Raw genomic sequence first — 18,524 nt, forward strand, 5'->3', positions numbered from 1 at the left:
AAATCAGAAGATCTTTTCCTCGTAGTGATCACAAATTTGGTTGCGAGTGTCACATTGTGGTGCGAATGAGTAAAAGGAAACATGGAAGAAAAGGAGGTAAAGGGAGAAGAAGAAAATGACGTAAAGGGAGAAGAAACTTACATATTATGACATTTTTTAGCTGATAATATTAATCTTATTAAGGGCGTTAGCTTTAGATGGATGGTAGGGACCATTTTGATTCATTTAAAATAAATATAAGATCAAAATTAACTTCTTAAAAGAGAAAGAATTAAACTAAAAAATATAAAAAAAAAAACAAAAAATGTCATTGAGTCATAAATTAATGACACTAATGATGATATTTTACTACAAGGACTAAAAACATTGACGGACCTAAAGATCATAGACTAATATTAGACAATTTTTTGTTTAAGGACTTAAAATGAAAATTAAATAAAGTTCAGAGACAAGAAATATAATTAACCATTTTCTCCTTTTACAATGGCACCAACAACATTAGATTTCAAGACCTTGTGCAATTTACTTAACCCCATCAATATATTGACCCGAAGGTTATAAAACTCAATTAAATTAATTTAATAATCTCAATTTTTATTTACCAAAAAAGAAAATAATCAACCCAGAGGGTTATAATAGTGGTGTAAGATCTCATCATGTTTGCATGTGAAAAAATGATATATTTAACAAAAAAAACTCATGTTTGATTCCTATTATGTACAAAAATCCTCAACCAACGACAATCACACTATAGCGCCCCTGGTTGTTGACTTCTCATGGCTTTCACTATGTGACACTTCACACAGTGATACTTCACTCAACTCCTCGTTGATTAGAATCTTTCATCGGTCAAAATTCTTCGTAGGTAGCCTTTTCCAAATCTTCGACAGTTTGCTTTTGCTGTTTTTAGGATCAATGAGTGTCCCTACAAACCAACACAAAACTTTTCAATGTGTTTTGTCATCACTCACGCTTTCTGGAAACTTCCTAGAAGCTCATTCATCTTATAACTACTCCAAGCCAAACATACTTAATTGTGAAGTTCTTAATGATAGGCTACCGAAAAGTAATTGCATTTTGTTAGTACAAGTAGTACCAATAAATTCCTTTAAGTCATTCTTAACTATACAGTCTCTTGATTTTTCTCATTCCAGTGTGACTCGTTCGGGGTGTTACATACACTGCAAGCGAGATTAATATCTGACCTAGTGAGTTGAAGAACACTCATAATCTCAAATACAAAAAAATCTCAATTGTTAAAATGATATGCTTTAAATATAATTAAATTAACCAAACTACACACTTTATTTAGTAGGCAAAATTGTAATTTTGGTCCCCCTATTTGTCCCAAATTTGCAATTTTGGTCCCCTATAATTTAATTCTCGAATTCCCAATTGCTTTTTGCAATCCCGTTAATTCAGTCTCCAACCCCGAAATTGGACGTTGATTACTATTTGTCAATGTTTACCACCACGTGTCGCACGTTTATTAGACGTTAATTTTGTGCATCTAATTAACATCAACTTTCAATAAAATCACAACACGCGGCAGACAACGTCTAATAAAAGTGTAACATGTGACAGTTGTTAATTGTTATTCATGAGTACTAAATGCATTGAAAATAAGATAAAAAGTAGCAATGTGCCTCCAGTTTATGGTTTCTTTTGTAAGATTTGTAAATAATTTATTTTGTGTGAATTTATGCAGTGGAAACTCCATTTGGATGACTAATGTGGAACTTATTTGGATTTTTAGGCTAAAGAAGAAAAGATTCTGAAATGATGCTGAAGGGCTCGCTCAGTGAGCCAAATTAGCTAAGCGAGGCTTATCCGCTTAGCGAGGAACTCAGCTCGCTAAGCGAGTACGAAACCCTAGAGAATTTTGGGTCAGAGAGCAACATGCTTAGTGCACAGCCAACCCGTCCAGCAAGGATTTTGTCTCTTCTCGCGTTTAGCGCGTCCAAGCCCGCTTAGCGCCCAACCACTAACTCTCGCTCAGCGAGACATGCTCGCTGAGTGCTCCTTTGTAAGCTGGGAAGCCCAAAATTCTTTAAAAACTGAGAAAGGAGGGGAAATGAAGCGTCAAGCAGCGTGGAAAGAAAGGAACACGACACCAAGGCTGAAAGGAAACATTTTTCATTACATTGTACTTCATCATTCCACTCCTACATCATTTTTCATCATTGTATTGAGCCCTCCTTGCTAATGGAGGGCTAAACACTTCATTTGTTGGGGAGTTTTTCCACTAAACATTCTTGATGTAAAAACTCTAACTATCTATTTAATATTATTGCTAGTGTTCTTTGCTTCTATCTGTGTTTATTTTCCATATTTGTGCCTTGATCACCCATTTATATGTTTTGTTAGGCTTTGAAAATTGGAAAATGCTTTTAGTCCTTAGAACTTGGTAGAGTAGTTAGAGGCCTGCATTTCTAGGAATAATGTGTAGTAGTCTAGTAAATATTGCATCTTTTGCGTAATGCAACTCGCTTAAAATGAGTTTGTTGAGGAATCAAGAACGAAACTAGGAGGGCTAGGCTCTTTCATGTGAGGAATTACGATTAGAGTAATTTAACAGTACAAAAAACATTAGAATAATATTAAATAGAGAAAACTTATTTAGATACATCGAGAAAAAATTCAGTAGAATACACCCCGACATTTTCATCTTGGTATTTGTTCTATTATACAATTATGCATTTGTCTTGTCATGTGTTTTTAAGTTTAGAAAAACTAATTCAGGAATTTGAAACATGAATGAGTTATTTCATTTTATTTCACTACAATTAAAATTGTTTACAAACTGAATATGCATCATCTAAGTATAACAAATTTCCTGTGGACACGATACTCGGACTTACCGTTTTAATTATTACTTGAACAAATTGGTACACTTGCCAACCAAGCTAACAACAGTCAAGGTAAGCAATAAACAGTCAACGTCTAATTTCGGGATTGAGGACTGAAATAACAAGATTGCAAAAAATAGAGGAATTAAATTCATGAATTAAATTATAAGGAGACCAAAATTACAAATTAGGAACAAATAGGGGGACCAAATTTACAATTTTACCTATTTAGTAAACATACTAATCTTAACTGTTGTTTTTTTCCGACGATTTTAACTATCTTTAATAGGACACAAATTTTAAAAAGTGAAATTTAATACTATTTTTAATAAATATATAAATTTTAATGTACTTTGTGCAAAAATAAGTGTTGTATTTGATTTTTTTAATATAACCTTAACTTTTTTTTTCCACTAATATCCTCAATAAGTATATTTATTTTTTAATGTAATATTAACGTTAAGCTTAATTTTGTAAAATTACTATTTTATTTCATTTATTTATTAGATTTTCTTAACTATATAAAATAATCTAATATTACATTTATTTTGAGACCAATGAGTAATTTTTTGGTGATATAATATAAGCATATGATAATATGTGTCCTTAAAACATTAATTAAGAAACTAAAAGAGAAATAATTTTATTGGGATGCGCAAAATTACAATACACAAGACTTTTTTATATATTTTTTATAATTTTCACAATAAATACTTTTCTTTGGTTAACAAGATCCTATATTATGTTCATAAAATTTGATTTATAAATATAGTTACGAAAAGATGTAAAAAAAATTTTGAGAAAGAAAAAGGAAATAATAACAACACTCTCCAACACACCTATCTATCTATATAAAAATTTTCCACTCATTGTCCATGTTTGGGCAATTTAGACGGTTCTTTTTATAAAATCTAAACATTTTATTCTATTGTTTTTACTCTTTCACTCCTTTTTGCTTAAAAACCGTGCATTGCAAGGTTCCAACACTATTATTAATTAAAATCTATCAAAAACACAAAATATTGTTAACCCCATTATTTATTTAATAAATTTCACTCATACTTTTATATTTTTTTTCATAAACTTTAATTAAAAGTATAAATTATGTTACAAATTGTTAATTAATATTTGTTTTATAATTTAAAATTTATAAAAATATGTTACTTATATTAATTCCGTTTTTATAAAATAAATTATTTGTTTTATAATCTTTGTAAAATTAGATTTCTTTTATTTTTTAGGATTTTATTTTTTATGTGTCAATACAATTTGTTATGTATTTGTTATTTTGATATGTAAGTTGGTTTTTAACTGTCATCTAATTTTATTGAGATTTTTTGTTGTTATATAAAAGAATCTATGCATGCGTAGAATATATACACAAGCATAATAAACAATATAATTTGTTTTCTTTTTTTCTAAATTTTATTTTTTCCTTTCTTATGAGAAAATTATTGTTGATTCAAGGAAAGCTATTTTGTTATTGTTTATTTTATTATTTAATTTAAGACTTTACGTTTTCTTTTCCTTTATTTGTTTTATGTTATTTTATTTTCTAACATGAATAAGAGGCGGAGGATGTGAGTTGTGACAGGATTGAAGCCTAAATTATCTGTTTATTTTAATAATTTAAAATTATTAAATAGATTATGTTTTTTTAGAAAGAATTGTTGATTTTGTTTGTAATCACGAGTTACAATAGGATATTATTACACCTATAATTGGCGTCGGAAATGAAAGTATGAAATAGCATAACAACAGGTCAGGGAGCGGGTTTTCTTCTTCCACCCCTTCTAATTTCTCTCTTCTCTGAAGCTATCAGGTTTTCTATCTATCCATCTCTTGCCTGCCGCTATTTATTTACGCCTCTTTAATTGTCCGTTCTACAAACAGATGCTAATTAATTCCCTGTCACAGCTATTGTTGTTTTTTGAAATTGTTGTTTGCAATTCTGATTAATATGGTATTGGTATCTCTAGAGATTGGTTATTGCTCTCATCATATAGCTTTACTCCATTTGGATTCTGTTTAGGGTTTATTTGTTCGACAACCATGGGTTTGACGCTAATGTTTGCACTCATTTGTCGATGCCTATGATCGGAAGATTTGGATTCCTCTAATCTAATCTAATCTAATGTTTTATAGTTTGTTCTTATTTCATTATGTGTATATCTCGTTTGGTAGTAAAACGAAAAGGGCTAGCTAACATTTTATTTTCAATATTCAACCTTTATTCCTGTATTTAGGGTTTTTAATTTCGTATGCGGATACCATTTGGATTTACTTCTAGACGGAACTACTTTTTTTTTGCCGACAAAATCCAAAATTATACTAGAAAAAGAGGGATTATTAATTCTGTCTTTCTATTTAGTACTTGCTTTTCATGAATTTGAAACCAGAGGCTAGAGTTCTCCTATTCAGTATCTCATGTGCTTCAAAGAATGGCTGTTAGCTTTACTGGGCTTGACATAGAAGGCAGAGACCAGACAGAAGAGAACATGACAATATGACATCTATCTAGTGGAGTAATAATTTATTTGTGATGGATGAAACTGAAGTGGAAAATCCCATATTCATGGAAATTAATTCTGAAGATAAGAGAAATGAAAATCAAGAGTTTGCATCAGAGAAAGGAGAAGGTAGCAGTGTTGTTTTCTCAAGAGAAGCACCACTTATGAGGAAAGAGTCAAGAATGTCCACTCCTTATTGTTGCAATGCTAAGAAGCTCAAATCCGGGGCTGTTACAATAGATTGTGATCTTGGAAGTAATGAGAAAAATGGGTTGGAGAAGAAACTATGTAGACAAGACAGGATTGAGTTGGGCCGGTTGTTTCAGGGTGCAGTGAGTTCCCATGACTGGGAACTTGCTGAAAGTTTGATTTTGGTTGCTGATCCGCAGACGCTCAATGATGCCTTGTGTATCACACTGGATTCCATCTGGTTCTTGAGCACAGAGCTAGAGCTTAATGGGATAATGGTATTTATCAAGAAGATCATTGCTAATGGTGCTTATGACTTCACAAGAGCTGCTCTAAGGACTTCATTCCTTGCTTCATGTGTCTCTGCTTGCCAGAGTAGAACAATGAGTCTTGCTGATACAGTTACTGTAATGGCCCAAAGGTACAACTTGCCCACATTTGTTGTATTTCTTTTTATTATTTTTTGTGTAAAGGGAAAGAGTACAGTCACCAATGAAGCAGATGATCTGGAAGAGTTTTTTTTGTTTTTTTTGGGAGAGGGGTGGTGGTGGTGAGAGAATGTGTCTTTTCAAAGCAAAAGATAAAATCCTAACCTTTAGTTTTGGATTAATGGTTTTGTTTAAAACAGGCTTTAAATGTTACACAACTCATCTTTTAATCTTGATTAGTCATGTAATACCCAGCCAGCAAGATTTACTGGGTTCTGAACTAATAGCTTAAAATAGCTTCTCTATCAGCTGGTCTGCATCTTGGTGATCTAGGAATACTCCTTTTTTGTTTTTTTATTTTACCTCAGACGGTAAAAGGGTTTGCAACTTCGAATTATGTTGAAACTGGAAACAGATTATGTACTGCTTTTTTGCTAAAATTTCTGCAGCTATAGTATTTGCAGCTCAAATATGAACTCTGCTTTTTGCTAGGTTGCATGAACGTCTCCAGGAATGCAATGGAGATGAAGTATTGAAGGCAGAAGCTGGTGCTAAGGTTCAAAAGTTTACTGAATGGGCTCTGAAATGTATAGGCATCCATTCACGACTGCAGGATGATAGGGAAAATGTGATACACAGCTCAGCTGTTGAAATCCAGCTCCGGTTATCTGCCTTCAAGATGTTCCTCGATCTTGCTGGCAACCGCCTTACAGGGAAGGACTTCAGCGAGGCCTTTGATGCGGCTTGTTTTCCTCTTACTCTTTTCTCAAGCTCATTTGATCCAGGTTGGGCATTTGGCTTGTCAGCTACCGTGATCCAAGGGTTGCTGGGCATGCTAGTGGAGGGGGGTTCAGACAATGTCAATCAGTGTTTCTTGGAGGCTTCACGTTTTGGAAGTACAGAACTTGTGCGCATACTATTGCAGGTGATATGGCTTTGATCTTTTTCTTTTCCTTCTTTTCTTTCCTAATCAATAAGTTAATGCTTCTCCAGCTCTTTTAGTGGTGTTAGCCAACTTTTGTAATGATAATCAGAAGCAGAACTTTTCAATGGTGGATGAAGGCATACTTATAATTCTGGTGCATTTAGTGTCATATCAAAGGATCATGTAGATATGTTGTTGGTTTTAACATTGATGTTATTTTATAAGTGGGTAGCTTTTTTATTGCATATGTTGGAAGAATTTGGAGCTGAGAGGTTTTGGCATTACTACTTCCCCTTATGTGTGTATGAAGTGAGGTAGTGAATTTCTGTTTATATATTATATAGTCTGCTGAAAATTTTTGGTCATGTTTGTGTACCATGCTGGGAATCAAACTATGCAGATTGCTCAAAGAAACAGCTTGGATGTTGATGTTGACTTGGCGTTGGGTTTTGCCTCCCATTATGGCAAGATAGGAACTATGGAATGCTTGGTGGAAGAGGGAAATGCCATAGCCTTTTTGGGCCCTTTGATGAGAGCTGCTGAGAGGGGTTGCATGCAAGTTGTTGAGTGGTTTGTGCAGAGGGGTTGCCGAGACATGGAACTATGCCTTGCCCTTACAGCAGCCACTTCTAGCTGCCAAGTTCACATTGCAGCTTATCTTCTGCCACACGTACCTCAGCAGGTCCTTGCAGCTCTTAGTGTTGAAATTCTTAAGGCTGCTGGTGAGCGCAGCGGTGGATCTCTTGATGGTGTAGCATTTCTTCTCCAATCTGACTTCTTAGGTGATCCTGCAGCTACTTATGCTGTTGCAGATATTATTGCTAAATCAGAGGATGAGGCTGTTGCACCTGAGTTGAAGACTTTTCTTAAGGAGCATTGGTCAGAAGGAGCTTACAAGGAGGGATTAAGGTTAGGGCAAGAGCATTACATGAACCTTGTGAGAATCATTAAATGGGGTGAGTCTCCTATTTGCTTAAGAGATCTTCCGGCCCCACTGACGGTGGCAATTGCTTACCTCCCACTTTATAGAGAGTGTGTCAAGACAGGTGGCTGCTTGTTTTCACAACGGCTTAGGGGACAACTGGTTGAAGCCGCTAGGAGGGTTGGAAATAGGGTTTTGGATGAAGTGACCCATGGTAGAGAGCTAGTGGTCGTTTTGGAACAGCATCTTCCTCACTTTTTGCTCCATCCCTCCCGCATTGCTTAGCTAGACTCGGTTGTCGATGTTATGTATTTTTTATTTCCTTTCGACACCCTTCTTTATTATGTAATGTATGCTACCATTGATAACAATTTTTATCTTGGAGTTAGCCTTTATGGTAGGATTCCCTCTTTATAGCTCAGAGTATTAAATGTGCATATTTTGTCGTAATTGTTGTCTAAAAGGATCAATCATTTATTTCTTGAATGAAAAAAATATAAAAAATGAAGGATTATTAGGATATTGAAGTAAAGATGAAAGGGTTAAGTTAATGAATAATGAGTTATTTTCTGCATAATTTGGTCCTATTAATCATTTAGGTTAAATTATATTTTTTTTTTCTTGAGCATACTTTTCTCACTTTCAATTTTAAACATTGTTCTTTTCTTTTGAAAGATAGAATGCGTTATGTTTTAATTTGATTTAATCTGTAGGTAAGATGTGAGCTTAGTCAATCTGCACCTGAACCAAAATAAACAAATCTTATTTGTGTAGTGAAAAAAGGAACTTGATAGTAAACAATACTTGAATTTTGAGCTTAGAGAAATTAGTGTAAAAACTAAATGACTTGTTAAAAGAAAAGTTATATTTTTGTGAAAGATAGTGATTTTTTTTTTTGTTACTAAGAATTGAAGTTTTGGCGGTTGAGATGAAATACAAATTTCTATATTGTTTTTACTTTTATTTGTTTTTATTTAACTCTTAAATTGTGAAGTCTGATTTATAAAAAAATTCGGAAACCTTTTTAGTCAAACATTTTATCGTCTGAAAAAACAAATTTGAAGAGAAACTTAAAAAAAATTGTCAATAGTTTCAGAACTAAACTGATATAAAAGAAACCTCTTGTGATTTTCCCTTTACACACAAAAGAATATTGACATATTGTAATACAATCACCGAAAGCTGTTTCCCCCCAATAATAGATATAGTATTATAGATTTATAATAGCTTTTTTGAAGGATAGTATTACAATAGCTATTCATCATAAAAAACTACCTTTAACTATAAATCTTTTTACATGATATATGTGAATGCTATTATAAATTTAATAAATCTAAATTATGATAATGATTTTAGTAGAAAATAATGAGATATATTTTTGGATGAAATGCTTTAGTGTTTTCTGGACAATGAGCTTCTCTTATATATATCAACCTTAGCTTGCAAAGAAAGCTTTCTACAGAAAACTCAGAACATAGTAGATACAGAAAAATAAAAGAAGAACATTAGCCTAGTACAATAGGGTATAATAACCTATTTTCTAACATTTTCCCTTAAGCTGCAACATATAAATCATATGCACCAAGCTTGGAACATAAAAATTGAATCCTAGGTCCCCTCAATGACTTAATTCAAAATATCTGCAATTTGATTATTAGAGCTAATTTTTTCAGTACTACTTTTCTTAGCCAACAACTTTTCTCGAACAAAGTGGTAGTCAATTTCTATGTATTTGGTTCTTTCATGAAATATTGGATTAGAAGTAATATGAAGTGCTGCCTGATTATCACAATATAGTTACATCTGCTAAACTTCACAAAATTTGGAGGAGTTGTTTGACCCACATTAGTTCACAAGTGGCTGAAGCCATGACCCTATATTTATCTTCTGCACTAGGCGAAAAAAACAACATTTTATTTCTTGCTCTTCCAAGAAATCAGATTTCCTCATATGATTACACAATATCCAATAATAGAGCACTTGTCTATAGGAGAGCTTGGCCGTCAGCATCACACTACCTAGTAACATAGGTACTTCCCTTATCGTCATACAACAATCCTTGTCTTGGAGCCCTTTTAATGTACCTAAGAATGTGAATTACAACATTCCAATGGTCAGTGTGAGGAGCCTACATAAATTGACTAACTACCCCAACTGCAAAACAAATGTTAGGTCTAGTGATTGTAAGATAAATGGTTTTCTCAACTAGTCTCCTATATTGCTCAAGATCATTTAAGGATTCATCCTGTTTTGTCATCAACTTTTGATTTAGGTCTATGGGACTGTCAATAGGCCTACACTCAATCATGCATATTTCTTTCAAGATATCCAAAAGGTTTTTTTTTTTTTCCAGCAATACACACTCTCTCTCCCTTATTTGTCCAAAATACGCCTGTCTGTATATTAATACCCAAAATACACCATTTTTTCTCACCATTGAGAAGTCGAAAATGGCCACCCCGACTTCTATACGATGTTTTTTTTAAATCAATTTTTATTTTATTTTTAAATTTATGTTTTAATTTAAATTATTAAAATAATACAAATATTATATTATATAAATATATTTTTAATTGATTTTAAAAATAATTTTTTGTTAAAATAATTTTTTGAATAAGAAAATGATGTTATTAAGTATAATTATTTTTCTTATATTATTTAATTTATACAAGACTTTTTTGAAGTTAACATTTTAATTTTTTTTTAAAAAATCAGAATTTTGTCTGATAATATTTTTGCTTTAATAAAAAAATTAAAAATTTTAATATTAATATTTTACTAAATATAATTTGTTTGTTTATGTCATTAGATTTTTTTAAAAATAATAATACTTTTTGTTTAACAATTTATTTATAGAAGAACATTATATTACGTTATAAATAAAATACTTAAACAGTCACATTTGTATAAGGAAAAAATGAAGATGAAGACATATTGAGACAATTGTTTATGTTATGGCCCTGTTGTCGGTAAATTTCACATTTTTTTCTACTTTATCGTTCATTTTCTTCTTCCTTCATCTCATTGGGAATGCGAGTTGAAATCGGACTACACCAAAGGAGTTGTCGTGCAAAATGTGTTGTAAAGTGAATAACGACACATAGTTCATGGGATCAACATTGACAGGTTTATAGGCAGTTTTTAAGCTTTGAACAAATTGTAACTCACAAATATTGGAAAAACCACTCTGTACATTGATAACAAAGTCTTGGCTTATATAAGCCTTACAACAACAGATAACAAAGAAAAAATAAACTGCCCACATTTTACCCAAACTAGAAACGTGGTATTGTGGCTAGGAAATAGTCAAATGTGAAACTACTTAATCCCAAATAATCGAGATTGTTATTAACTAAATAAACATCAAAACAAATTCTAAACAACCCAACAAATTCCTCCCCTAAACTGATTGCACTACTGATGCATTCAGTTTACCTCTAGTATAGAGCATACACCTAGTAACTTACGCAACTTCAAAAAAACATCCAACTTAAGTGGCTTTGTCATAATATCTGCAATTTGTTCCTGTGTGCTGCAATACTTCAGTTCAATTATTCCATCTTTAGTTAAATCACGTAAGAAATGGAACCTCACATCGATATGCTTGCTACATCCATGCAAAACTGGATTCTTGGATAACTTAATAGTAGAACTATTGTCACAAAACATTGTGGTTCCCTTGCCTTGAGAATGATCAAGTTTATCCAATACTGTCCTCATCCACACCCCTTGACACGCACAAGAAGTAGCTGCCACAAATTCTGCTTCAGTAGTAGGTAAAGTTATCACATGTTGCTTTTTAGAGGACCTTGACACAACCTCTTCACTGAGTAAAAACACATAACCAGATGTGCTTTTCCGATCATCCAAATCTCCAACATAATCACTGTCTGTGTATGCCTTCGATTCACCATCACCCTTCTTGCGATAAAAAACTCTCAAATTAATAGTACCATTTAAGTACTTGAACACCCTTTTCCCAGCTTGCAAATGCAACTCAGTTGGAGTACACAAGAGCCTACTGAGAAGACATACCACATACATCAGATCAGGCCTTGTTGCAGCCATATACATAAGGCTTCCAACCAATTGCTTATACATGGTAGCATACACCTTGACTCCTTCCTCATCTCATTAATTTCACACAAGGAGCAATGAGATTCTTTACACTATTACTCTTCTCCATCTTAAACTTCTCCAAAACCTCTTTTGCATACTTCTTTTGACTAATATAAATACCTTCAAAATTTTGCAGAATCTCCACACCAAGAAAATACTTCATCATTCCCAAATCAATGATGTCAAATTCAAGTTTCATAGAATTTTTGAACTTAACAAACATGCCTTCATCATTACCAGTAAAAATTAGATCATCAACAAATAGACTAATAATCAATTTTTTATACCTCCATCTCCCTTTTGATAAACAAAGTGTGTTCACAGCTATACTTTGCAATTTGCACACATCTATAAAAAATTAAATGTCTCACCAACAAAACTGACATTAAATGGACAACTCAGAATCTCTTTTTTCACTCTGAAAATTATAATGGACATCTGCTGCATCAATTACAAGGGAAAAATCACAGTCCAAATTGACAACACTCTATAATTTACACACATCTCTAAAAAATTAAATGTTTCACCAGCAAAACTGACATGAAATGGACAACCCAGAATCTTTTTTTTCAATCTGGAAATTATAATGGTCGTCTACTGCATCAGTTACCAGGGAAAAATTAGTATTGGATTCTAGATAAGCCTTTAGAAGGAACACAATTCTAACCTTATGAGATTCCAAGACACATCAGCGGGGCAAAATGCTCATACAACTATAAATAACACCAAACACCCTCAATACAACCGCACAATTTCACATAACATACCTTAACAAACCAAATCCAATCTTAATACTATGACATTCTTGGGAGAAACAAACAACCATATCATTGCTAACTCGAGATTAGTCTTCATTTTTCCAAATGGATCAATCACTCACAACCAAATTGGTGTTTATTTTCAAAGTTCCACTCCAACACCAATGCGAGTTCCTAATGACGGGTCCTTTGAAACATTCAAGAGTAGAATGCATAACACCCTTCAGCTAACCAACAGTCAATTAGTGGATGAAATCTACTACCGACAGTCATTCATAGATGTAGGTTAATAATATTTTTTTCAATCTCTACAACTGAAAAATGATGATGATGTTTACACAATGTTAATGTGCAATGAAAAATACTCATGTATTGGCCGTATAGAATTATTATGTATCATCAATAGAACACCGGATGGTATACTCAACCTGCTTCAATTCATTGTCACTCCTACTCATGATGCAATTATGTATTATAACGGGAAATGAAACATACCACGCCAATGTGGGTTTTTGGGTTACTCCTTCACTAGAACAAATCCAATAAGATTTAACATTCCTTCGGGATGTAGCATGGACAAACTCAAGGATTTAATGAAGCAAGTTTCACCCATGGGGGTTCTCCCTTATGGAATTCACGAATCACAGGTAGTCAGACGATTGTTCTTTCGACAACAAGATCATGCTAAATATTCAGAAAATTTGATTGAATATGAAATAACAAAATTGAAAAATGATGAAGACGTGCTAAAAATGTTAGTACAATCCAACTATTGAAAACGATTCTACCCAATAGAATTTTTAGCTATTTTTAACAAACCAGTAACCGAAATGGAACAAGACATGTCTCCTGCACAACATCTTTCAGATTATCATTAGTTTCGTCATATTTGCGTTGCAATTTTATTTTTTAGTATGTTTCGTTATTCTCGTCTATCATTTTAGTTAGTTACCGCACTTTTTAATTTTATGTCTGTTATATAAGAAAGATGTATCAATTATTTTTTCACTGTATTTTTTAATTTGTTTTAATACTACTAACTAATTTTCTCATTTTTTAATTAACGTACATAATAAAAAAAACTATCAACGACACATAAATTTAGCTAAAAAATACATACATCGTGACTAAAAAATTATACTATAATTTTATACAATTTTTTACATTTTCCTTTATCTATATATATCTCAAAAAAATTATAAAAAAATTATAAAAAATATTATTTTAATAAAAAAATATTTTTAAAATCAATTAAAAATATATTTATATAATATAATATTTGTATTATTTTAATAATTTAAATTGAAACATAAATTTAAAAATAAAATAAAAATTAAATTAAAAAAAAGCGCGTCGTACAGAAGTCGGGGTGGCCAGTCTCAACTTCTCAAAGGTGAGAAAAAGTTGTATTTTGGGTATTAGTATACAAAGAGGTGTATTTTGAGCAAATAGGGGAGATGGAGTGTTTTGCTGGAAAAAAACCTATCCAAAGCATACTTTCTTTAAGAAATAACAATGCTTTCGTTTGATTGAGTCACCTCAATACCAAGAAAGTATTTTACACATCCAAGGTCTTTGGTATGAAAGTGGATGAATAAGTGCTTTTTCAGCTGACAAATTGTAGCAACATCATTCCCTGTAATAACTATGTCATCAACATGGACAATTAGATAAATACACTTTCATGGAGAAGTGTGACAATAGAAAATTGAATGATCTGCTTCACTGCGCTTCAATCCAAAAGCTTGTACAATTCTAGTATATTTTCCAAACCAAGATCGTGGAGATTGTTTGAGGTCATAGAAAGATCAATGCAATTTACAAACTAACCCACATTCCCCCTGAGCAAAAAACCTAAGGGGTTGCTCTATGTGAACTTTTCAATTTCAAAAACTAATAGTTTAATGACTTAGCAATTTTGATCCCCTATTTTGTTCAATATGTAATTTTGGTCCCTCCATTTTAAAATAAAGATATTTGGTTCCTCTATTTTAAAAAAAATCATAATTTTAGTACTTATTTCAAAATAGAGAAATTTAATCCTCCTATTTTATAAATTTTTTCAATTTTAGTAAAATTCTCAAGTTTGCCTACGTTTTAATTCTTTTATTTTGATCTAGTTGAATCCTAAACCTAACATATTTATTTAAGGTATCATCACAAAATGATTTAATCAATTATAATATAAGAAATAAAACATAGATCAAATTGAATATTGATCCAAATTGCTATTTTTTTAAATATGGTGATCAAATTTGTGAATTTTTTAAACCAGAATGATCAAATGCCTCTATTTTGAAATATGAAAACTAAAATCGCACAATTTTTTAAAATAGAGGGACCAAATGGCTCTATTTTTAAATAGAAGAATTAAAATTACAAATTGAGCAAAATAAGAAAACCAAAATTACATTTTAAGCCTAATTTAATCGATCATAACTCCAAGAAAATGCATGCATGCATTGTATAGTCAACTAAAAAAAACCATGTGCCTCAAGACATTACAACTCAATATCACAATATACAACATCATATCAACTTAACATGTAATTATATGTATATATATACAACTCTTAGAAAGATAAATATTTTAAATACATGAGTTGATCAACACTAAACAAGACTCAGATCAAAGAAAAAGAAATTCCACATCCCCACATCCAAGACATGAATTTAAAATTTACACTAAAATTCATTAACAGTTAAAATGATATTTTTTAGTCCTTTTGTCTCAAAATAATTATCGTCCTATGTTGTATTGCATAAACAAAAAATAATAAATAGATGAAAAAGAATAGAAATTTTATAAAATTAATCTTATATCATCATTAAATTATTTATAGATTATATTGTCCACCATTAATATTATAAGGAATATAAATAAAAAATAATTAACATTATGTTGAAAACCTAAAATGAAAATTATTTTTAGATAATTTTTTTCTTACAGAATAATTATAATAGAATGAGGGATTAGCAAATATATGAAATTAAGAAAAAAATATAATTACCATAATTTGTAAATTACTATAATTAAGCAGTCATGTATTCTTATTAAGCAACTAATAGCAATAATTACTACTTTAATGAAATTTACAAACTTCTATTACTACTTTAATAAGTGAATATTTATTTTCACCAACTTTTGCTTTTAGCAACATAAAAACACAATTATTCCTCTCTGAAGAAAAAGAAAAAGACGAAATTAATAACCCAATACTTAGTTCAAAGTGAAGAAATAATTGGGAGATGAATGATTTCTTTTCCACGATGCAGAAGGTCAGCCACAACACAAGGTATGACATGTATTTACATATATGTGTGAGTAATATCTCTTACATTAGAAGGCATAAAAGCCGAGATGATTAGCACAAGTAAAATGGCAATGGGTAGCAAGAGCAAGAGGAAAGGTGGGGGAGGCAATGGTGGGAGTAGGAGTGGGAGTATAAGTAAAGAAGCAGTTAAACATGACAGCAAAAGCAACGACTCAAAACTGAAATAACTTGCTGGCACCCATCTTGATCTTCCTTGGGACTGGTGGGATCTTTGCCTCTGGTATTCCATTCTCTTCCATACTATTTATTACCTTCCATTTCACCCATTTATGGTCTTCCTCGCCCTTGCATTCTTTAAACTTTTTCACCCAAAGATGTAATGCTTTTTTTCTCTGGTTCCTGAATCCCGAGTAACAAATTTTCAAGTTTCAACATTGCTACAAACAGCCGACCATCTTGAAGTCTTATCGGCTAGGGTCGATCCTTGGATAAAACAACCAAAGCTCAAGTTATAGGCCTATCAATAAAATCATTTTTTCTATTAGTTTTTAGAAAGGAAAAAAGGCCATGTTGACAAAAAATATCACATATATTAGCAAAAAGGCCTAATATATAGCTTTCTTAAAAATTATTTTAGGTCTTAATCACCATTGGACCGACCCTGAAATGGAACGTAAGTAATGAGTCCCTTAAGCAGTAATTTGGGACCCTCAAATCTATAAAGACATGATGCAAGTTTGGATTAGAGTTTTCAAACATAAGTTTGAGTTAAACTTAAGATATAAACTGAATTTGCAAAAGTATCCTAAATTTTTGTCTGAAAATTCAGTTTGGAAGAAGTAAGACTTAGGCTATGTTTGGTTTGCCCGTGAGGGAGCTCCAAACTTAGTTTGGAGAGGAAAATAAGTTTGACATCATGTTTGAATTCCCCCCAAAAGTATGTATACGTTTGAGGCTAAAATTTAGCTTGAAAACTCAGTTTGGGAAAAGAAACTATTGGGAGACTTTTGCAAACTTAAGTTTGCAAAATGCAATTCAAACATGTGTTTGAATTTCAAGGGGAAGGATCGAAAAATATGTTTGAGAGTAAAATCAATTTGGGGTCACATTTCGTTACTCTCCAAAAGTATGTTTGAGAGTAAAATTTTGTCTGAAAACCTAATTTGGAGAAGCAAAACTTGAAATATTTTTGCAAACTCAGTTTGTAAACTTTAATCCATATGGGTACATGTTTGGATTAAAGTTCATGAATTAAGTTTGAACCAAAAGAATGAGCAAACTTAGTTTGCTAAAAAATGAGACAAATTTAGGTTTGGATATTTCTTGACTCAAAGTACTTTTGATGGAATAAAACTTGTTTAGATAATAATAATCAAAATTACTTTTAAATGAACTAATAATATTGTTAAAAATAATCAATAAATCAGCAAAAAATGTTGAAATAATATTACAGCTGTTGCAAACAAAATATACTACAGCACAACGATGCGTGGCATACAGAAGACTTGTTCCAGTATATCTCTAGACAGCGTGTTTCATAACATAGGCACTTTGAGATGTATGATTTTAGACACTCAATATGAAAGTAGGAAGTGATGATTGTTGACATTCAATATCTTTCATTACTCCAAACTAAAAATTGTATTTCTGAATCTGATTAAAGAAGAAACAATGATGCTGAAAGTGAAGAAAAATATTGAATGCTGAACTGAAGAGTGGGTAAAATTGGAGGTAATTTTTCATAAATGATTCCACCTGAAACTGAAAAATAAAAAGCATGTCCCAAGATTCTTCTGTCCCAAACCTAGGTTAGAAGAATTAATTTTGTGGACACCCAAACATCTGTCCAAACTGAGTTTGATCCTTCAAACATACTTTTGATGTTGGCAAACTGAACAAAATATGCTCTTATTCTCAAACATACTTCTAAGGGTAAACCAAACATGACTGAATTCATTTATATAGAAGAAAAAAATGGATCTAATCTATGAATATGACATCATCGATTCCTTCCACAGAAAATTCCTTTGATGACAAAGGCAATCATAAGGTCAACGTCTACCCAATCGATCCCGCATGAGGATTAAGTTTTGCAACTGATTTGACTTATGTTTGATTGCCAAAATAGTTAATGTTAGCTTTCTTCTATTCCATGAGATACTCTGGGCAGGAACCGGAAACAGACAGTGCGACGAAATAACGAGTTTCTTACCTGTGAATTGTGATGATGCCTTTACTGTGGTGGAAGAGCAGGCCGATATTTTCTGAATAAGCCAATAAGAATACTCTGGGTGAGTGGGTGATAGTCTCTCTCTCTCATATAACGGAACAGGAAGAAATTTTACACCGCATTTGTATGAAGTTTTTTTCTTTACCCTCCCTCCCCCGGATTTTCCCTAGTGTTATCATTAGAACCTGTGGGGGCTAGTAGATTCAGTGAATTCAAAAATAAAGTTGGGTTGCTGCCACTCAACTTGTTGGTTTTGGAAAATGATATCTTTGGGTTTCCCAAGGTTCTATGCCTTTGGACTACCCTATAAATATATCAC

At 32.0% G+C, this 18,524-nt stretch overlaps 1 protein-coding gene and 1 long non-coding RNA gene across 3 annotated transcripts; one reads left to right on the forward strand and one right to left on the reverse strand.

Annotated features, from left to right (window-relative positions):
* Positions 1-4,452: 4,452 nt before the first annotated feature.
* On the forward strand, positions 4,453-8,218 carry LOC102664661 (ankyrin repeat protein SKIP35). Of its 2 annotated transcripts, none has more exons than XM_006584077.3 (4): positions 4,453-4,671; positions 5,249-5,969; positions 6,469-6,901; positions 7,302-8,218. In XM_006584077.3, the coding sequence occupies exons 2-4, from the start codon at positions 5,392-5,394 to the stop codon at positions 8,106-8,108; spliced, it is 1,818 nt and encodes a 605-aa protein (XP_006584140.1). In that variant the 5' UTR covers positions 4,453-4,671; positions 5,249-5,391; the 3' UTR covers positions 8,109-8,218. The 2 variants fall into 2 exon arrangements, with proteins under 2 accessions (XP_006584140.1, XP_006584141.1); XM_006584078.4 differs by having other exon boundaries at positions 4,521-4,671; positions 5,221-5,969.
* A 7,739-nt stretch (positions 8,219-15,957) lies between these two features.
* Positions 15,958-18,524, reverse strand: LOC100817579 (uncharacterized). The gene is made up of 2 exons (XR_001389303.3): positions 18,188-18,524; positions 15,958-16,492 (listed from the first exon to the last, which is right to left on the reverse strand). It is a non-coding gene; the product is annotated as an uncharacterized lncRNA (long non-coding RNA).

Source organism: Glycine max, chromosome 7 (assembly GCF_000004515.6).
Source record: "Glycine max cultivar Williams 82 chromosome 7, Glycine_max_v4.0, whole genome shotgun sequence".
Lineage (NCBI taxonomy): Eukaryota > Viridiplantae > Streptophyta > Magnoliopsida > Fabales > Fabaceae > Glycine > Glycine max.

Coding starts and splice junctions, on each gene's coding strand:
- LOC102664661 (XM_006584077.3), top strand. CDS start 5,392: ATGGATGAAACTGAAGTGGAAAATCCCATATTCATGGAAATTAATTCT. Junction 5,970..6,468: donor GTTACTGTAATGGCCCAAAG/GTACAACTTGCC, acceptor GCTTTTTGCTAG/GTTGCATGAACGTCTCCAGG. Junction 6,902..7,301: donor TTGTGCGCATACTATTGCAG/GTGATATGGCTT, acceptor CAAACTATGCAG/ATTGCTCAAAGAAACAGCTT.